Here is a 22,049-nt window from a genome sequence, read left to right on the forward strand (position 1 = left end):
CACACGACATTGCACTTTTTGCCGACCATGGTCAGCCTTTTCAGTTTGAAAAATGAGCGCAATCAGCAGATATGGGCATTCGGATCTTAAGGAACTGAAAAATTGTGGCACGCGTGAAATACGTCAAAATGTCTTTGGCTGGAAAATGACAGCTGCCAATGTATGAAGTCCATCACAATGCCGTCTGAGGTCTGACTGTCAGACTAAGTGCCTTGTAGTCGCCCCCCCGCTCCTTGCTGAGTGTCCATTTCCAATGAGTGGGTGAAATGCAATATAGCAGTAGAGAAGCAAGTTGGCAGGGTGAGGCAGCACAGACAGAAATGGGATGTTGTGTTAGTGTTAGAGTTGGGGTGGGGGTGGGGGGGCAAGCCAGACTGGCGTGCCGCAATTGACTGTCAGTGGCTCAGCTGGATCCGTTTACAGCTGCGATGCACACACCGTGCGGGCGACGCCGCCTTGGAGATGACGGGGACCTCTAAAAATTTGCTCCATTCCCGCTGACGCTTTTAGCCTGATTTGTCCGCTCAGCAGCGCTCTCAGACCAAGTGATCAATAATAGAGGAAAGTTGGAACAAACGCAGTCCGTCCATCTCCATCCATTCGCGCTTTGCTGATGTTTGCTTGCTCGCCACTTTTCTGTCGCAAAGCGCGACGGCTTTGATTTGCACAAACGTTTGCGACCCGCCGGAGAAGATTTTGCCGGATAATTCGTCCCTTTTACAGGACTGGCCGAGTCACGTTTAGCACTCTTACGCCACACTCATCTTGTGAACACGTCTTTTGTTTTGGCTTTTTGAAAACAAATTGTGAAAATGCTCACATGGACCCACAAAAACAATTTTTTTTTAGTGCTTATTTGCTGATATGTGTCTTTGTTTCTATTCCATTTAATTTTGTTTCCTTTTCTGTCTTGTTTTTTTTTTTGCTTTTCTTTGTTCATGTTTTGTCAATTCCTGAGGTTTTCATTCCCGCCGTTTTCCGTCAGCTCTGCTCCTCGCGTTTGCCAATCAGCTCCCTGCAGGCACCCGTGACTCATTTTCTCAAGAGTTTGCTTGTATTTACCATTTCGAAGGAATTTTTGCAAATCAATCCTTTTTTTTTTCTTGCGAGCGCCATAATTGTCCTCGCCACGACGACGGCATCAAAACAGAAAACGTATCGTTGACTTTCCCGATTGCAGATCGAGGAAATGTCATCCGATGGCCATCTTGAAAGCAAACATTTGCATCTTGAGTGTTCGCTTCGCTTTGCGAGCGGGCCGCCGCGGTCGTCTGCATTTGAAAAAGAGTGAAATGAGAGCAGCTTGCCGTTGCTGTGCCGCTTCCGAACCGTCGCAACGCTTAAGCTGCATTAACTAAATCACCGTGAGGAAGCTTTGCTTTGAAGCGCCATTATCGCAATGAATAGCGCTCGGCATTGTGGGACGTATCGACACACGGCACAGTCGAGGCGGAGTGGGAGGCGAGCACAGCCCCCCCCCCCCCCCCCTTCTATCCCAATGTGGGTGTTTCATGTAAAATAAGCGATGTCGCCGTGTTGTCGGGGGAGCTTGTCATTTGCCTTTGTGCTTTCCTGTTGCTGTGACTAAAAGCTTCCACGGACCTCATCGCGGTACCTAAACGAAGGTTTCATAACATATCCACATTGAGCTTTGCAGTTGCCACGGTGACAGATGTTGAATCGGGCCCGCCGTGCGTTCTTTGGTTCTGCTGAAGAGGCCCGTTGAGCAAGTGCGGACCTCTCCTCGCCTCATCTGATGGCCGGAGCCGTTTCGCAACGCCGTCGCTGGCTAGGTGTGTGCGCGGTCACATCCGCACCGTCACTGAGTGTGACGTGAACCCACGCCGCCTGCGCTCAAGTGAGCAATTCCACACTCGGGGATGTCATTTGCATAATCACCCGCCACCGACTTTAGTCGAATTATTCTACTTGGAATTTGTTTAAGACGTTCCCATTGGTCATATTAAGTGCACGCTTTGCTTCATCGAGCTCATTTTCTTGAGCAACGCAGGCCACGGCGGACATTCCGGAAAGAATGCGACGTACTTGCACTTTGAAAAGATGTTTTTCTGTGTTTGCGGAGGTTTTATCTGCTTTCAAAAAAAAAAAAAAGAACTCCTTCAGAAGCAGCTGGAAAGTGTTTCTCCATCCGTAGGCAAGGAGTGATCAAAGGTCACGGCCAGCAAGATGGATGTGTGGCACGCTTGAACACACACGGAGGAGCTGATGACACTCCGGCTGTTGAGTTTGGAGGGAATGTTGCAGGATGGACGTGAGGACGAGGCCGCGCATTTCATACGTCGGCCTTCATTGAAGTCCTACTTAGTCCGACTTGAAATAAATCCCTCTCATATTAGCATCATTTATGACACCACGGCTGGACAAATAAAATACAGAAAGACACGTACACACACGACCTACCTTCTCTCAAAAGGTCTGTCTTGAAAATGGACTCGTAAGTGTATCTGCAATTAAATCCACACTTTTCCCTCCTTGGGCCATCGTGGTTTCAAAAAGTAAGCATATATTTTAGATTTTCGAACGGTCGCCAGTTACGACTTTCGAGTGTGTTGATTTCGCATGGCGTTGCCCCCTCACGAAAGACTAACCAATCACAAGACATGTTCATCGCCTTCAGCGTAAGGCCAGCTAGAAGGCGTTTCTGTCATCAAGTTGTGATCTGATTGGCTATCGCAACCCCCTTGAGCCACAGAAGAGACGCCCGCACGATTGTATCTGAAGGCCTCGGATGAATGGCGTTGTGAAATCTGCCTGGCAACACGAGCTAGCTGATTTCTAATTGGATAAAAACTTTAAACTACAAATTCAACTCGGATATAATATGACATCAATGTGAAGAATATGATCAGGATTTCTTGATTATGTTAGACCAGCAGAGAAGGCCTCAAAGGGACGAGACAAAAAAAAAAAAAAACAGCCCAAAGCAAACGTGCTTTTCTTTTTTTTTTTCTCCCCAATTTGAATGAATGAGTGCAGTGGATGTCCACTTCCCCGCCAAACTCGCTGTCACCACGTGTGACATCATCGAGTCTCTGGAGTGTTTTGGTCAGCGCACTCACACGACCAGAACATTCTTCTACCTTTCATCCCAACTCATGATCGGTTACAAGCTGAAAATGTTCCGCTTCCTGTAAACACAGCGTCAGCTCACAGGAGCACAGCAGCTGTGTCTTCGGGGGGCGGGGGGCTATTTTTATATATCCACTCTTTGTTTTTATTTCTCCATCACTTCCAGTCCTCCGGCCACCTCCGAGCGACCTGCGCCGCTGCCCTCGTTTTTTGCTTCGGTGGGCACTCCGAGCCAGGCCGTTTTATTGATTTACCGATTCACGAGCCGTGAACATGAAGAGTGAGCTTGCGTGGCCGTGTAGCGCTTGTAAGTCTCGCGGCGCTTAACTTGTGCTCTCCTTTTGCCCTTTCGCCAGACTCGTACTCGGCGGCAGGCAGCGAGGGTAGCATCTCCACGTCTGTGGCGTCTCTGCCGCCGCCGCTGGCTTCCAGCAGCTCGGCCCCCGGCTCCCCCGGCCCCAAGCGCTCCGTTAGCACCCTGAAGAAATGGCTGACCAACCCGGTTCGCAAGCTGAGTGCCGGGGCCGCCGCCAAAGGGGAGCGTCACATTCGCAAAGTGGAGGGAAAGCCTCCTCCCGTCGCGTCGCGCAGTCACAGTCAGGATCTCGGCAGCTGCCCGAGGCCGGATGAGCCGTTCGCCATCCTGCCTGTCGCACATTCGCAACCGGTGAGAAGTGGAAATGCTTTCGGTGCTGTGCCTGCTTTCATTCAAAGTTGATGAAAAAAGATGCATTCCGCTATTGATATGATGATGATGAAAAAAAATAAAGATTTAAAAGAAAGAAAAAAAAATGGCAACGAAAGACCAGAAATGTATTCTGACATGTTTTATAATCGATTACGGGCGAATGTATTTATGAGTCTTTTAGATTTTGTCGTTCTCGTGTAAATTAATTGAAACTTGTAACGCACGGACATCATGTCGTTCTCAGATGAGCAAATGAGAGCGATATGGTGTCTGATTTGCACAAAGCAAAATTTTCTCCACACAAAACTCATTCTTTCCCAACACGCTTACGTAATTGTGCCACTGTCCATATTCATGTTTTTGTTCATTGATTATTTCAAAGCTTGTGGTGGAGCGTATATTAAAAAAGTTCAACTTAATTGCTCTCACACTCCGATTCCAATGTGCTTAATTATGCAGCTCCAAAATGCTTTTCTCTGTGTGAAATATTTCAATGCTGATTGCTTAGCCAAAGGTCAACGTGGCGTGATATTTACCTTTTCACCCTTTTTCCTATTTTTTTTATTTTCTTTGTGATTGTAGATCTTTGAACGAGCATTTTAAGTGCTCCCAAAATACAAATCCATAACGGTTGTAGCAGGTCTGCTGTCAAATGAGCTGCAACTTGAAAGCATATTTGAATTCCCGCTGCCTGCGAAGAAGCGGCGACGCTGTTTTTCTGAGCCGAGGATGTGTGTGTGTGCGTGTGTGTGTGTGTGTGTGTGTGTGCGTTCCGCAGGAGTGGAAAGATGGCCTGGCTAGCCCTGAGGATCTGTCGCCGGCAACACTCCAGTCCCCCGCTTACTTCACCGATTCGCTGATTGGCTGCACGTCTCTGCCTCCTTTGCAGGTCTGTCTCGGTCTTGTCGTCAAACGGAAGCGGCCATTTTTGTCGATGAAGTCGCCGACGCATGAGCGGCATGAGTTTGATTGCATTTGGGCAAGCGGGGTCTTTGCAGGGTCAGGCCTCCGACATAATTGCACTTTGTCTGCACGGTCCTCGAGTCAAATGTGGCGTGAATAACGCTTTTGCTGGTGCTCATTTGTGAATCAAAAGCAACCACGCAACGACCAAAGACAAATGCTCAAAACGGCACCAGAAAGTAATGGCGCACGGCGATGCCAATCCATGACAATCTTGTGATTCCGATCCCATTGCCGATCCTCCTTGTCCATCTGATTTCTTAAAAATTCTCAATGGGTGACTCATTGCTAGCGGCAACTTTGAACGATCGATTCAGCACATCCAGCATGCGCTCATAATCTGTAACCTGTTCTTTGGTTAAAAAAAAAAAAAGGAATGAGACTTAGTTCTCAAAATATCTCAAGAAACCAAAAAGCGGAATGCATTTTTTGCGTCCTTTAAAAGATATGAGGGTTCTTTTGGAAATTGTCCACTGGGCCAGATCAAACTAAAACTTTGAATGTTCAAGACCAACAACTTGAAACGGCTTTTGAGTTTCATTATTCCCGCCAGGATGTCAGCACTCTTTTAGTTCATTTCATTTTTCACACCGGTTAAATTTCCCAACGTGACACTTTTTGCAACTAACGTTTGAGAATATTTACGCAACTCTTTTTGTATTGCACTCGATCCAAAATTAAAAACAAGTACTTGTTTTGTGGAAAAAAAAAGAACATTTGACCTGCTTTTGCAAAATATCTTGTCTGTTTCATCACTCTGCGCGAGATGCTTTCAGCGGCCGCGTCATCTGCGAAGATTGAAGCATTTTTTTTTTCTTCCCCAAGCGGATCGATAAGAGGAATCGTCAGTCAAGCAAATAAACAATTCCAAGTAATCCAATTACCGGGAACCGCTTCTCAAAAAAGGAACCATGCACTTCTTGAGTCCCTGTGCCCGAGGACCACGGGGAACAATGTTTGGGGGCAACCTGTGTGCCCCCCCCCCCCACCCCCCTTACCAAAAAAAAAAAATCATGCTTGTAGATGAAACGGAAAGTCGCACATAATCGCCAAAAAACGACACGGAATGCGTAACGAAAAGCTTTCATGTCGCCATCAAACATGCCAGCAGATCTGTTGGATTTTCCGTTTGGATCACAAATGAGTCCGCAGTGCCTGCATGAAGACAGTAAAACAATAAATAAAAAGATGGGAACTCCGGAGGTAAAAAAAAAAAAAAAGATCTGAGCTTTGGAGGTGAAAAAAAAAATCTTGTAATTTGTGTCTCGGTGACACATGAAAAGACCTTAATCAGATTCCATGAGGAGGGTGAGGTCAGCTCTGTGGTGCGCGTCGCGGCAATCTTTAAAGCGACATTCAATTAGGCGCCGGCTCCGACATTTTCCAGCTCCGCTTTTCTTTTGGCTTTCTTTTCCTCTCCTCGCAGCATGAATGCATTGTTGCGTTTCCTCTTTGCAACACACTATTGTCTCTCTTATCTAATCCTCACACACACACACACACACACACACGCACTCCGCTCGGCAAGTGCACGCTGTGTAATGCTTATTGTTTCTCGGCCAGTGGAATGTTTTGCTATTGTGCTCTCGAGCAAAAACTCTGAAAACGGAAGTTGGCGCAAGCGATGACAAAGTTTCGGTGGTTTTCCTGAGGAACGCTCCGTACGGTCGTCTTGCCCCACATTAGAGGACAGAAGACATCAACATTGCAAAGTTCGACCACGAGAAATAAGCGCCACCGTTGTCGTTTGAATGGTCTTTGGTTCGCGAGTGGACCAAATGCATTTTTCCCGCCTGCGACATGACGAGGGCATGTGAAACAAATGCTTCCTCGGTTCGGGATCGTCTTCCAAGGCCAATTATCGGCGCCACCGCCGACCACTACTAACGCAGATATTCGAATGACTTCATCGGAACTCGACCGCATGCATGATAAATGCTTTCAAAACAGAGACCGAATAAAGACCACATACGGCGCGAGCGATCGTTGATGATTGGCGTTATTTCGTTGGAGCGCGACTTGAGCGGAAAATCCTGTTTTCGCGTTAACCTTAAACCTTTAATCACAGCGATGGAAAAGGAAATGTTGTAAAAGGTTTGTCTCGCGAGGTTGTGGACATTCAGCGTTCCTTATTTATGAAGCTCGGCGGGCTGAAAAACAAAACACGCACCCACGAGGGCGATGATTCTTCCTGTGGGCTTCGCCACGACACATCTGGATGCCATGAGTGAGCCAGGACGACCTGTCAGTCCGGCTCACGCTCTCCTCGTGGAGCAAAACCAGCAAGGGGAGGTGACGGGCTCCCTCCTGCTGGGCACACTTGAGAAGAAGCCCATGTATGGCATAAGGCGAGAAAAGTGAAGAAATGTCCTGTCCTTTTATTCTTCTTAAAACCCACATTTATTTAATTTGAAGGGTTTACCGTAATTTCCGGATTATAAAGCGCACCCGCATATAAGCCACAGCAGCTCCTAAAAAACAAAAAAAAAAACAATGTATTAGCCACACCCGGCTATGAGCCACAGTTTTCTGTGTTGAAAAAATGAGTTGTTTATGCATATCCAGAACGATTTTGTACTGTGAATGCACATCAACAGATTGTTAAAAGAGCGCCTTTTAACACGTTAACAACTTTGCTCATCAAAACAGAACAGACACAAGAGACAAAAAAATCGAGATTTATTTAGCGTATTTTCGGAACGATAGAGTGCCCCCTAGTGGTGAAAGAAAAATCCACGGAAAAGCCGCACTGTTGTATTAGCCGCATGGTTCAAAATCGAGGCAAAAAAGTCTCTATAATTCTGGCGGGATGAGTGCGAGCCAGTTTATGTGTGCTGTGTTTCAATTTGGGAGGCTCTGCTTGACTTGAAAGATGGTTCGCATGGATTTGGCCGAAGACAGACAGCTGTCGATTTAGCTTTATAATGTCAAAAGAACATAAAAAAAAAAGCTCCTGTCTCAAAATAGAAGAAACATTTTGTCATAGGATCAAATATGTTGCAAAAACGAGCAGTGCGGAGGATTGCGTTTGCATACGCGTCTCCCGTAGCGGCCCCCGACTTGGATCCGAGCGACTTTGGTTTCTGCTCTTCATGCATTTGCAGCCGAGATTGTGGTGCGTGTCGCTCGGAACGGCGCATCCCAAATCCAAACAGCGTCGTGGTGACGCATGGCGTATGCGCTGAAATTGTCAGACGGTAAACAAGAAAATCGCATTTATGAGGTCATAAATCAGACGTGTATTGCTCTGCCGTCAAGCTCTGAAGTCAAAACTCAATCAAGTGCTTTCACGACTTCATTTGTCAGCCGCACAACTCGCTTTTGCTGCCTATCGCCTCATCTTCTTCCTTCCATCTCCATGCAAGTGCCGTCCACGGATCTCCGTCACATCTTCTTATCGCTCAATTCCTCATGCTGCCGCTTAGCAACCGGCGTCCTTATCGCGCAGCGCCTGCTCCTTATCGCCGCTCATGCACATTATTTGCCACATGATGCCACCTTAATGGCGTGCCACCTTTGATTTACACCTCTTGTGATCGTCTTCCTGTGGCTGCGTCCTCAGGACACGCCGGACACTCAGTCCACATCGGCTGTGCCAGATGACAGCGGCTCCATCCTGATGGACGAGACGTCCAGTCAATGGTCGTCGGCAGCTGACACTGAAGAGGAACGCAGGAGCGCCCTGGAGAAAAGCTTGTAGGTCCTCTAGATAAGCGCAATTCTTTTTTTTTATGCCGTTGATTGAACAAACTCAACATTGGCACAATTCAACTTAAGCTAACATGCACCTAGCTTGCCTCGTTAGCGCAAGTGGCGGCGGCGTCACGTCTTTAGCTAACGCTAACGAAAGTGGTCATTGCAATTTGGAGCGGGCAAAGGTGTGTCGTTTGATTTTTTTTTTTAGTGAAGTAAATGATGATCGCACAGCTTAAGCAGCAGCTTGAAACAAAAAAAACAAACAAAAAAAAACCAGAGCTGCTCACTTGAGCCTTTTTTGCCGGTTGGACTTTCCCTCTGTTCTCTTTGTCAGTTTGTTGGTGTCTTTCTCCTCCCTTTTCTTCTCTGCGAACGTTCCCAATGCAAGAAAATACGCACAGTTGGTTGTGGCGCTTTTGACGCGTTCGGAGGCAATTTTTGTCATCCGCCCGTTTCGTTGAGTAGGTTGAGAGGAACTTTTAGCGACTTTGCGACCACATCACACGCACGAGGGCCGGACTAAAATCCACCTCCGGCCTCGCTTAATCCAACCCTTTTTTTAAATTTGTTACCCCGCCCCAAAAAATGGTCGTCCAGCCGGGCCAAAGGGCTGATCTGCCCAGCTCTGCAAACAAAAATAACTTTCCTCTGATTGGTTCCTTGTCGCATCCAATCAGCAGAAAGCTTCCTGTTTGTTTTCATTGAACTAGAAAACAAGCAGCTGAGCCTGCGAGCTTTTTGTTGGACTTTTAAAGCTGTTGTTTCATAAACATGTGGTTAAAGGCATTCAAACTAAGACAAGTTTTGGAGTTTTTATTTTTCTCCATTTTTTCCCCTTTTTCTCATCAAATATCGGTTATCGGCCTCCACGACTTCTAATAATCGGTATCGGACTTGAAGAAGCATATCGATGTCGCTTGAATAACAAAAAAGGATTTCTTTTTTAATTGAGGACCGGCAGCGTTACTTTGTGTAATGTATGCTAATTCGTTGACTCCTTTTTCAGTCCTTGGTCAAGCGTGTTCTGCTCTTCCTTAATTCTTCTCCGTTCCCAGAATGGCTCAAGATAACATCTGCATCCATGCGCAGCAATCTGTGTACATGTTCCGAAGACCTGCACGGGATTTCCAGTCGTTGACAACAAATAGCAATCTGCTTTCCAGGAAACATTTTTAAGCCAGCACAGCACACAACGTGTTCCGAACATTTCAAGGTTTTAGCTCGGTGACAAACGACCTCAGGCTGGCATTGTTGTCTGAGACCATTTGTCTCTTTTCAGGTACGTACTGAGGGAACTTATTGAGACGGAGAAGCATTATGTAGCAGACCTGGCCCTCATCGTGGAGGTAAAGCATAAAAAGAACTCCAAATCCTTATCATCACAATTTGGGCATTTTTCTCCTGCCGGCGCCGTCTCCAGTTTGAAACCGATTTGAGGAATTATCAGCTCGGGAAGCATCGAGGCATGCCTCTTCTGGTGCCTGACATAACTACAAAAAAGTTGGTTCATACAGAGGTTGGCGTCTTCAGAAAATATCCTCGTGATTTATTATTGTTGCAGGGTTACGTCTTTGTTTCTCCCCAATCTTCACATACAGGTCACTTTTTGTTTGGCATGAAAAACAAATGCACCGTTTTACTTTTGGCCTGGCACATGTTTTCCTTTGAACGCAATTAAAATTGATGGGACATTTAATATGGGCTAAGGATGAGGATGCGTACAGCAGAGGCAACGAGCTGCGTGATGCGGATCATCTCCTTCGTGGTGACAAATAAACAACGTGACTAACAAGTAGCATTTTGAACGAGGAGGCTAACGAGGGGTGGCTAAATGTGCTAATCGCTAAAGTGAAATACAGATTCGACCCAAATAAGTGCTTAGGTGTTTTTAACAGAAGTCTGGCTAGAACCACGTTAGGGCGGAGAGTCAGTCTTGTATTACAATCAATAAGTATCTCGACGTAAAATAAGACCATGGCTGCATTAGCGATTTAGCAGACGCACTCAGACCGGAACACGTAAATGGCTGACGTCATCATGACAAAGAGATTCGATGTCAAACGCATATGAAATATTTATTTATCTCATCAATAATATCTGCACCTCAGAGAACTGAGTTTTGAGATCGACGCAATAATAGCTCTCAAATTTATATAAAAGGACAATGGTTTTATTGACATAATTCTATACACAATTACGCATGAATCCAACATTATACTTGACAGAAAGTAGTTTTAAAAACTTGAGAAAGAAATGCCCCCCTCTTTCGTGTATTTGCAGTTTTAAATGACATTTTCTGACATGTTTGTAAATGTCATTGTACACGAGAAAGAAAATCCAAATTGCGATATCTGTCAGAAAAGTCGCAATTTGACATAGTACTCAAAGTGCAGCGTCTGTGAGCATACGTTAGCATCTCTGTCCTTCTCTTGCAGGGCTACATGGCCACAATGAACGGTAAAGTCATACCGGAGGACATGAAGGGAAAAGACAAGATTGTTTTTGGGAACATTCACCAAATATTTGACTGGCATAAAGAGTAAGACCTCGATTTGGTTTCCTCCCGCCTGCCGCGTCGTGTTAAGCGGGAGGACAAAGGCACAATGGCTCCGGAATGATTGCATGCATGTGTGTAATGTTTGCATTTCCTCTCTAGCTACTTCCTGGGAGAGCTGGAGAAGTGTGTGGCAGAGCCAGAGCGACTGGGTCAGCTTTTCATTAAACATGTGAGTGTTGTTGTTGCGCACACACACTCACACACTCTTCCATTTTGCCCAAAACATTAACACTCAAGCAGTGAGGAACAGGAGCAAAACATGTCATATGAACCGTCATTATATGGGCGAGTTTGAAAGATAAAATTAATTCATGAAACACTGCAATGTGGGAACATGAAATAATTAAATACAGAAATAATTAATTAAATATAGAAATAATTATATTGATTTTTTTTTTTTACATATAATCATTAATAATTTAAATAATGTCACATTTATTTAATTAATGACAATTTGAATTAAACATTTCTTGGTGTATTTATTTATTTAATTTTGTCACTTTCGGTCCTCCATGGAGAATATCCCCCAAAAGGTTCTCTTGAAGTTAGTCGATGACTAAGCTGAAGTGTTGCTTTGCTCAGCAAAGTTTTGCTTTCTTACTTTTATTTTGGCGGGTTTGTTCTTCCTGTTTTTGTTCCATTGACGGTGACTTGATTGGACTCTCAGTTTGTATGGAGCTTCATGAATCATTTACGAACTTTGAGCGCTCTCGCTGCGCTTGCCCTCCATTTTCCTTTGCTTATCTGAGTCGGCTCAATTAGGGAAGACCGAACCTCGAGGCATCCATAGCCCAGCTGGTGGACGGTCTCTCCAGCATGTCCTCGCTCTTCCATGGGGGGTGTCTCCCATCTTATCGTTGGGCTGTGTCTGGAACACGTCACCAGGGCGGCATCCGAACCAGATGCCCGAGCCACCTCATTTGGCTCACGTGGATGCGGCGGGACGGTCGCCCTCCCGAATGGCCGAACTTCCCAGCCGGTCTTTGAGAGCGAGCTCGAACCCATTTTGGCCACTTCTGTATTTGTGAACTTGGTCACTTGATCAGTGTGTGACCATTGTTGAGGGTAAGAACATGGAAGGACGGGTAAATCTTTTCCGAGCTTAGCATATTTCCATAACTTCCATATTGGGAATTCGACAAAGTTGTTCCACTTATGTGAATTCTGAATATATGGAGCTGAGACGTGCAATGTCAAAGGACCCGTCAAAAGCTTGGCTTTTGTTTGGACTTCTACGGAGTCACAGGGCTTGCTGGCTTCCCAAATTCGATTTGTTTCTATCGCTTAAGTGGTTACACATGTCGACTGAGTAATTCGGTTCTGTCTGATGTTCGCTGAAGTCGCTTCCCTGCAACACTTGAAACAAGCCGATGAGGCTCAGGAGGTGAGAAAATCCACTTGTAACTAAATCCGCTGTGAAAACAAGCCGAGGGGGAAGTCATGAAACGCAGAGGATCGCAGCGCGTCACCTAAATGCAGCATGTGGCCAACATTCGACGTACAAAAGTAACAAGAATGCCGGCCGTGCGGTGTTGCAAAATGTCCATATTCGGGTGGAGCAGCTTGGCGGTTTCTAGGTAACCAAGCTCGTTGCTAGGAACAGCCCAGCGCTGTCGACGGACTCTAAAAAGGCTCCGGTTACACACGAGCTCGCCTGGGTAAATTAGACATAACCTGCACGCCTCCAACAGTCTCACAAGAGCGGCTGCTAAATTGGCAAATCCTCTCCTCTGACACTGAATTGTTACGAAGCACTTTGGTTTCACTTTCAGACTCATTTGGAATCTAGTTTGACGCAAACATCATTTGTTTGCCCTGCAGGAGCGGCGCCTGCACATGTACGTGGTGTACTGCCAGAACAAACCCAAGTCGGAGCACATCGTCTCCGAGTACATCGAAACCTACTTCGAGGTGAGGATCTCGCTGGTGTGAGGTGAAGACGAGACGTTCGGCAATGTCGCAATCCGAACCCATTCACCTCACATTTCTCCACAATTACAAACATTGAACACTTCACAAATTAATTTCGTTGTGCCCCCATCGTAAAACTTTCATTTAACTCTTTAAGCACTTTTCAAAACTGGTACACATGTAAAAAAAAAAAAAATGCATTCTGAGTCAAATTTGAAGAAAACCTGAAGATGATTTTTTCTCACATTTCAGGTGTCTCATTTTTTCACATTCTTGTTAAACAAGTGTAAAAAGAAGTTAAGCACGGTAATATGAAGCATGTGCACGCGAATGCTGGAGTTGTCTGAATATGCGTCTGCTCACTTCACCTCAACATGATCGAGTATGCCTCAACGGTCGTATTAGAAAATATTGCATTTTCTTTTTGAATCGATATTACACTTGGCAAATAACACAAACGAATGTGCACACGCAGCTATATGTTTGTTTCTAAATAAAAAGAAAATCATGTTTCAAAAATTAGAACAGAATTATGAAATTCAGCTCAAGCGACACTTTAGGTAAAAAAAATAAATAAAAAATTTCCAACCCCAGCTGTCGGAATTCAGAAAATGATTTTTGTTTGCTAAAAATCTTCTTTTTCAGTGTAGATTTACTTACGTGCCTTCAATGTTGCAGAAACGACAAAAAGAAAAAAAGAGAGAAATAGCTGAATACCTGCTGGGAGTTAATAATTTGATGAAACTACTAAAGTACGTTATGCTTCAAATTTGTAAAACGTATCATGACAAATAGCATCGAAAACCAAATGAGAAAAAAAAATGTCTGGATCACGTCATTTTTTTTTTTTTTGGGCTTCAAGGAGTTGCGTCAGCAGCTGGGTCACCGGCTGCAGCTCAACGACCTGCTCATCAAACCTGTCCAGAGGATCATGAAGTACCAGCTGCTGCTTAAGGTCGACAACGTTCCACTGTCATGGGAGAGCTCACTTTCAAATTTCAAATTCATTTTGCGTTCTTTGCAAAACTCTTACGCGACTGCAGTGACGCCATTTAAACACCACGACCATTTCGTGAACTTTTTTGTCGTTATGACATGACGTCTTTAGGTACAAACTTGTACTTAAAAAAAACTAGTGCTGTCAAGCGATTCAATTTTTAACTAATTAATCGCAAAAAATTCTGTGATTAATTGCGATGAATGACTTTTTTTTCTACTGCTGTTTTTTTTAGGCTTTTAACAGGTATTTACTTGAATAATATATTGCACAAATAAGCTTTCTTTGATCCGTGAATATGATCTAAATGGAGTCATCTTGACAGGATTTTTTTTTCTTTGAAACAATTTTCGTAACTTTTCCATTTCGGTAAGTCGGGTGTTTTGTTCTGGAATGATGTGCTGAAGATGTACAGCTAATATGGTGCAGTGTTTGAATTGGCAAGATATGCAAATTAATTTTTGAAATAAATAAAAGTGAGTTAACTGAGTTAAATTATTTAATGGCGCGAGTATTTTTAATGCTTTGATTTTGACAGCCCCAAGAGAAATAACAAAACAAATCTTAAAACAAATCATTGAGCTCCCATGAAATCTGACATTTGTTTGGTGGTGACCACGCAGGACTTTTTGAAGTATTACACCAAAGCTGGGATAGAGACGGAGGAATTGGAGGTGGGACTTCGGCTGGCTAAAGTTTTCAGCTTGCCAACTTTTCTTTTCTGTTTTGCTTTCAACTCCCTTTTTGTGGTGTTTGCATTTGAATCAGAAAGCAGTGGAAGTGATGTGCTTTGTGCCAAAACGTTGCAACGACATGATGAACGTGGGCCGACTCCAAGGCTTCGAGGTCAGTCCCGAGGATTTGGATCGCGAGTCCAAAGGCGAAAAGTCGCTGCCGGCGCTAACTATAGCACAACCGCTTCCTCTTTTTGTTGTGGTCCGCGTCCAAGGGGAAGATCACAGCCCAGGGGAAGTTGCTCCAGCAGGACACGTTCACCGTTACGGAGCAGGACAGTGGCTTCCTGTCCCGAGCCAAAGAAAGAAGGGTCTTCCTGTTTGAGCAGCTGGTCATCTTCAGCGAGCCCATCGACAGGAAGAAGGGCTTCTCGCTTCCTGGCTACATCTTTAAGAGCAGTATCAAGGTGACTGGGAAAAAAATGGTTTGATGAAAAAGATATCGCTATATTTTGGGGGGGTAAGTGGTTGCACACAATAAAATCGTCTGGAGCCTGGTACATGTTTTTAAAAATGGATCTGGATCCAGACGATCGATTTCATTTCGTACAACCACTTGACAAAATAAAATTGAGGTTTTTTTTCAGTCAAGTCAACTTTATTTGTATTGCGCTTCATCACAAAGCGGTCTCTTCGGGCTTCACAAGCACAAAGTCCCCCGCCAAAAAAGTCGTGTCAGCACTCCATCCGGCCAAGAGAATACTCCAAAAAGTCATTTGGGGAAACAAAAGACCAAACCTCAGGAAGGGATGACAGCCGAATGGAATCCCTTTCAGCAGGACCTGGCGGCAATAAATGTCGAGCGGGCGACATGAATACACGGAGTGGCAAGAATGTACTGAAGCGCTGAAGGTAGGCTGCCACTGGGAAGTGGTTCCCGTCAGAACCTTTCCCAGTTGGTCGCTGCCAAAGAAAGAGCCTCACTTTGCTCATTGTCACAGAGGGGAGGCAAGCGGCAGTGAAATGACAATTTCAGGAGCTGAGTTGGAGTGGGAGGCGAGTTCGGCATGAAGTGTGCTTTCACCGATTTCTGTCCAAATGAATCTCAAGTGGAGAGCTCATTTTGAAAGATGGAGCTTCTCGAATTCCCACATGGAGGGAATTCCTAAAAGCTGACCATGAATAGAGAAAGCACTCAAGTGGAGGATGAGTTGTGACGTGGACTGTGTTGCAGGTGAGCTGCTTGGGGGTGGAGCCCGCCGTGGAAGGTGACGACGCTCGTTTTGTGTTGACCTCGCGCAATCCCGATGGGAGCGTGGTGCGCTTCCAGTTGCTAGCCTCCTCCCCGGAGACGTGCCGGGCGTGGCTCAGCGACGTGCTTCAGATTTTGGAGACGCAACGCAACTTCCTCAACGGTGAGCCTCAAACGTCTTCGCCCACAATTATCGGCTTTGACTCATAAGAGGACGGAAATCGCTGTCAAGAAGCTCTTGAAGTCTGCGGCATTCGTCAAACGGAAAGTCACAGCAAAACCCGCATTATTTATCCCCGTTTCCTCCCACATTCCAAACGTGTCTCGGCCAGTGATAGACCGTTGTGCTTATTTTCAGGGCCGATACCGATAACGATTATTAGTCGTCCTGGAGGCCGATAACCGATATTTGAAGCCGATATTCATTTATTGAAAAAAGGGGTAAAATGGTGTCAAAATTTTGAAAAGTAAAAATTCTAAAACTTCACTTAGTATAAATGCCTTCAAGCACATGTTTATGAAACAACTTTAGTGATGTTAAAGTTTTAGACCGTAGAAAATAGACAACTTCCTTTTAAAAGCTCCCAGGCTCAGCTGCATGTCTTATAGTACAATGAAATCAAACATCTCTTTAAAAAAACAACAACATTTTCCATTTGTTGTTGAGTTGTGGCAGACTGACATTTATTCAAATTCCGGCAGTCTGTCATAGTGCGTGTGACTCGAGGTGAAAAAGCAAACAGGCAGCTTACTGATTGGCTGCAACCCAATGCACAAGGAACCAATCAGCTGGTGCTGTGGGCGGGCCAGTCTGCTTCTGCAGGCAAGGCCACCAGCACAGCAAAGAGAGAGAGAGAAAAGTGTGCTGCAGCGAGCCAAAATAAACCAGCTTTTAATTTATCGCCCTTGAAAGTTAAAAAAAAAAAAGAAAAATTGCCAAATATCGGCCCGATAATCGCTCTCACTCGTCTCGTCTCCCGCAACATATCATTAACTTTCTGTTTCGTTTAGCCTTGCAGTCACCTATTGAGTACCAGCGGCGAGAAAGCAAGTCCAACAGTTTGGGTCGCTGCATGAGACCGCCCGAGTCCACCGGCAGTGCCCTGAGACCCCACTCGTCGGCTTCCATTGACCGCCACCGGCTGCCCTCCCTCCATTCTCACAACATCTCCCTGCCCGCCCTTCATCTGCCCAGTCAAGGTCCGGCTCCAGGACCCGGCGAGTGCTGCTTCCTGCAAGATGTAGGTCACCTCAAAACTTCGCCGAGAGCCACCAGATGGCCGCTCGACAAACTCCATCTTTTGCTTTTGCATTTGCAGCCTGTTGCCGTGCCACCGTGCCTTGCCGAGTCCGTTTCGCCATCGCACGTTCAGCCGAGCTTGTCTGATTCCGCCGTTTCAAACGGGCTGTACACACCATCCTCACACGCGACGCAGGTATTTGCCCGTTCACGCTACCTTTTTTTTGGACTCCAAAACTTTGAACAGCTTCAGGAAGAAATTAAAAGCACTTTGCCTCGGTCGTAGTTCAATCCGTCGACGCGTGGGACTAATACAGGCACAAACGCTAATCGTGACTTGGTTAAAGTCGCACACCTGGAGGGCGATTCAAACGAGTCAAAACAACATGCTAGTTTGAGCACAAAACTCATGAAGATGTTTTGAATGCTACGACCTTTTCTCAACATTTTCATCTCTCACACTGAAAAAAAAAAAGGTGTGTCGCATCGACTCCATTTTGATTCGCCGAGTGGCTGCACAAAATAAAATCATCTGAATCCACATCCATTTTTTTAAATTATAATGACAAATGCCTTTGTTTAATTGACTCCGTTTTGATCATTTTATTTCGTGCAACCACTTGCTGAGCAAAAACGTTTTTTTGTTTTTTTCTTTTTTAAAGTGTAGTTCTTAAGAAAAGATCCAACGTTCACCCTGACAGTTTCAGCAACTACAGACAAGTGTCGAAGGTCCCCTTCAGCTCGAAAATTATTGAACCCCCCCCCCCAAAAAAAACCCCCAACTATTTCAGTCCACATTCAGGGACGTTCACTCCGCTGAGACGATCTTCACAGAAGTGGCAAATTATCTTTTTTAGCTGTGGACTGCGACGCCTCACCGATTGTGTTTTTATATTTTATCAGCGTTGATCGTAAAATCTGACGAGATTGTCTTAAAAGGTGAATCTGTGCTAAAGGCGAAGCTGGCTCCGATTTGATCTCTCCGAGAAGACGCACATTGTGACTGCTGAGCACCATTTTGTTGCGCCTAGCGATTTTATTTTGTCCAGTGGTTGCACAAAATATTTTTTTAAGTAGATTCATAGGCTACATCAAAAATTATCTGGATCCAGAGGATTTTATTTAGTGCAACCACCTGATGAAATAAAAAAAATTTTTTTTCTCAGTGTAGATTTTTATTTCTTGCAATTTTGTATTCAATTGATGGTTGTTGACACGCCACGTCTGTGAGTGACTGCCCAAGCTCTTCTGAAAGCGCTTTTCAAACAACGCCGCCGTTCTCCGTCTCATGGAAGCCGAGATAAACAAGATAAAGATAAAGATGTCCTTTATTAGTCCCACAATGGGGAAATTTGAGGTGTTACAGCAGCAAAGATATAGATCACACAGAGTCGGCGGCGTAATGTAGCCGTTAATGTATAACATTAGCAGCAGACATTCATAAAAAGCATGCAAATATACACAGTATAAACGTATCGAAGTGGAAGGAAACACTCCTAATGCCTGTCCATTATACAGAGGGGGAAACGCTGTAATGATAAAAACTACTGAATGATTGAAAATACTGCAATGATAAAAATATTGCAATGATAAAAGTACTGTAATGGTAAAAGTACCGCAATGATAGGAAATACAGTAATTATAAAAGTACTGCAATGATAAAAGTACCGTAATAGTGAACGTCCTGCAATGGTAGAAATACTACAGTGATAGAAGTATTGTAATAAGAATACTGTAATGGTAAACAAAATACATCATTGGTCGATGTTTAAGTACACCCTTGGCTGAAAGTACAGTAGAAGTTAATATTGCATCCTAGGACTGCACAATTGCACTAATGCCCTCCCGTTTGTAGGCCTGACCCAATGTTCAAACCCACCTGGGCAGAAAGGAAACACGAAAGCCAGTGTGCTCGAGAGTGCAACGCGCATCAACGAAAAAGTGAACGGCGCATCAACAACGCATTTCCGTGCTCGAGGAGCAGATGCTGAGTCTTCAGAGACTTTTGGCCGCAGCCTGAGCATATCCTGAATATTAATTTGAAATCCCGTTTCACACACAAAGTAGCGGAAGATTTTCCAGGTTGATCTGACGCATCCTGCGCTCGCTCGCGTCTTACTCGACTCTCGGCCGCTCCGTGGGCTCGCTTGCGTGTAAAAGAGCCACCGCTTTCGCATTTGACTCGAGCCCAAATGACTTCTTGTGCATCATCAACAGGAAGTGGGCAAGCGATGCCTATCAAAAGTTGATAATTGTTTCCCGTCCGCGGCTTTGGCCCAATTGGAGGCTCCAAACACTGCATTGCTTTCGTTGGCGTGTCGGCGTCAAAAATGAGCATTTTGATGAGCGGCGCTGAAAACTTGAAGAAAGCTTTCCGTTGGCGTGACGAGCGTTTCCTTCTGCCCGCAGAGAGCAAGCGACGGCTGCCGTCGAGGCCAAGCGGCGGAAGGCGGACACCAGGCCCCGTTTTCGGGTACCTCGGCTGGACGACGGCCGAGCAATTTGGCCCAGCTGGCTGAAGATGACCTTTGAACTCTGGGACGCTTGAGCACGTTGATGGAACGTCGAAGGAACCTTTGAAGGAACTTTAGGTCGCACTTGTAAATGAGTCTTTTCTTTAAAAATAAACCCCAAAAAACCAAATGCGGTGACGAGCGGCGGCCGTTTTGTGTGCACGTGAACGCAAATCAGCCCGCAGGATCTCGCCGGGCACGCTAAAGAAGGACAATCTGGATTGTGACGACGACTGCTTGTGACTTGTTTGAGAGTTTGTCGACGGGGTTGGACTTTCAAATGTTCATTCCTAACTGGGGGGGGTCACTGGATTGTGCCTTCCCGTTCGAACGTGCGCGCCAATGAATGGACGCTTTTTTTTTTTTTGTGCATGAGAGTGTGAAAGGATGTGCATGGACTCTTCCTGTACTCTCTGGTATTACAAAACAAGTATAGTTTTCCACCTGGCGCTTGCTCGACAGGAAACACTTTAATTGTGAATATTACACCAAATTCAAAAGTCAGCAAGAGAAGGACTTTGTCTTCACTTGCTGCGCACGCTCAGCAGCTCGCGTTGGCTGCATGTGCTTATTTCTTTTTTAATTTAAAAAAAAAAAAACATCGCAAAAGGCCAAGACATCCCCAACGCATGCTGATTTGTTCACCACAAAATTCTCTCGAGTATTTGTTTTTTTTTAACTTTCCTCCAATGCTGACAAGTGACTTTTTATTTCATTTTTCAGAGGACAGTTACATGACTGTCATGTCCAAGAATTAAAAACCAATAACCAGTGATTTGCTCTCTTGTTTTTTCCGTACCTTTTACTCACATGAACCAGTGGGAGTGGAATTGTTGTCCTTAAGTACATTTTACAGCTAAAATTCGCTGTATTTGACGACTTTAGTTTTTGAGACAACTTCCGCTGCATTTGCAAAGCCTTAATTTGACCAAATAAGATGACGTGAGGGCCCAAATGAGTTAGGAGAATCAAATCAACAGCGATTGAGATCTTTATTGATTAACTTTATTGAATTTTATGGTCTTATAAGGCAGAGGGGGGGGGGAAGGATAACAACTTTGAATGACGATGGCAACAGATTGGGAGAGTCAAGTCATTTCCATCTATGGAAGAAAGTTGGTTGATGTTGCCGCATAAAAGAAGGAGTCACGGTGAGTGTGTTGAAAACCTTCAGCTTCGCTTGGTAGACACATTTATCTAAATTGAAAAAAAGAGTGAATTGGATTGTTTTTAATCTAAATTAAATTGCATGTTTTTGGAGTTTTTGCATTGCCAGGAGCTGAATTGTTGCTTTCCTACTCTTCCCGACTCTGACATCCCATTCAGTCCAAATTTGTTGAAGCTGTGAGGAGAGGCGGCTGCAGCTGTTCAATAGGAAAAAAAAGAAGAAAGCAACTAAAGTAATAGAAAGACAAAGAGCGCTCTCTAGAGGTGGCCTTCGGATGTACAAGAACGGAAGAAAACCTGTTCAATATGCTCTCGCCTGTCAAAATCGCTCCTTTTTGACCACTAGAGGACGACAAAGCGCAGAGCTACAGTCGCCATCTCTCTCTCTCTCTCTCTCTCTCTCTCACTATCTCTCTCTCTCTCACTATCTCTGGCGCTCTCTCTCTATTTCATGGGTAACTTTCTCTAAACGCCCCTTGTGTGAAAACCGAACACGTTTGAAAACCTTATCCCGGTTTAAAACTCCATCATCTCACTATTATCATCGTATTGTTTTTTGAAACCCTAATTTGAATCGCTAAAACCTAATACGAATCCCTACTTTGAAACCTCAACTTGTTTAGAATTAGAACATTAGAAATCCCTTTATTGTCATTGTACTCAAGTGTGCAACGAGATTAGAGGGCTCCCCTCTCCAGTGCAATACAACAATAATACAGACAAATATATAAATTAGATAAATAAATAAGAGAGTGCAATGGAATTTAGTACTGAATAGGGTATATAAAAACACATCACGATGCTGTTCTGCAAGGTAAGGGTGTTCTCGTGTGTGTGTGAGAGTTCAGAATGGAGATGGCTCTCGAAAAGAAACTGTTTCTCAGTCTATTGGTCCTCGATTTGATGCATCTGTAGCGCCTGCCAGAGGGCATCAGGTCGAACAGGTGTGAGTTTGGGTGGGTATTGTCTTTGACGATGTTGAGAGCCCTTCTGAGGCACCGGGCGGTGTAGATGTCCGACAGTGAGGGGAGAGGGCAGCCAATAATCCTTTCCGCTGTTTTGACCGTCCTCTGGAGCCTCGCTCTGTCCGCCTCAGTGCAGCCGCCGTACCAGGTGGAGACACAGTACGTCAACAGGCTCTCGATGGACGAGTGGTAGAAGGCTAGCAGCAGCTTCCTGTCCAGGTTGAATTTCCTGAGGACTCTCAGGAAGTGCAGAATCTCCTTTGTTTTTGCAGTGTTAAGGTGCAGTCTGTTGTCCTTGCACCAAGCTGTCAGCCTCTTTACCTCCTCTCTGTAGGC

General features: G+C 45.0%; 1 protein-coding gene across 4 annotated transcripts in view; it reads left to right on the forward strand.

Annotated features, from left to right (window-relative positions):
- The window catches only part of arhgef25a (Rho guanine nucleotide exchange factor 25a), a 41,373-nt gene extending 21,017 nt beyond the window's left edge, over positions 1-20,356 (forward strand). For 2 of the 4 annotated variants that reach the window (XM_088290729.1, XM_088290730.1), the window contains 15 exons: positions 3,447-3,757; positions 4,557-4,667; positions 8,304-8,437; positions 9,717-9,783; positions 10,873-10,976; positions 11,094-11,163; positions 12,816-12,905; positions 13,768-13,860; positions 14,526-14,576; positions 14,671-14,748; positions 14,852-15,043; positions 15,811-15,991; positions 16,840-17,069; positions 17,148-17,264; positions 19,478-20,356. In XM_088290729.1, the coding sequence (XP_088146855.1) occupies positions 3,447-3,757; positions 4,557-4,667; positions 8,304-8,437; positions 9,717-9,783; positions 10,873-10,976; positions 11,094-11,163; positions 12,816-12,905; positions 13,768-13,860; positions 14,526-14,576; positions 14,671-14,748; positions 14,852-15,043; positions 15,811-15,991; positions 16,840-17,069; positions 17,148-17,264; positions 19,478-19,600 (1,952 nt within the window). In that variant the 3' untranslated portion in view covers positions 19,601-20,356. Of the gene's footprint in view, positions 1-3,257; positions 3,371-3,446; positions 3,758-4,556; positions 4,668-8,303; positions 8,438-9,716; positions 9,784-10,872; positions 10,977-11,093; positions 11,164-12,815; positions 12,906-13,767; positions 13,861-14,525; positions 14,577-14,670; positions 14,749-14,851; positions 15,044-15,810; positions 15,992-16,839; positions 17,070-17,147; positions 17,265-19,477 lie in introns of those variants that run through there. The other 2 variants (XM_088290732.1, XM_088290731.1) reach the window with 2 other exon arrangements.
- The last annotated feature ends 1,693 nt before the right edge of the window (positions 20,357-22,049 follow it).

Source organism: Idiotropiscis lumnitzeri, chromosome 3 (assembly GCF_059441095.1).
Source record: "Idiotropiscis lumnitzeri isolate Australia: NSW breed Sydney's pygmy pipehorse chromosome 3, RoL_Ilum_1.0, whole genome shotgun sequence".
NCBI classification, from domain to species: domain Eukaryota; kingdom Metazoa; phylum Chordata; class Actinopteri; order Syngnathiformes; family Syngnathidae; genus Idiotropiscis; species Idiotropiscis lumnitzeri.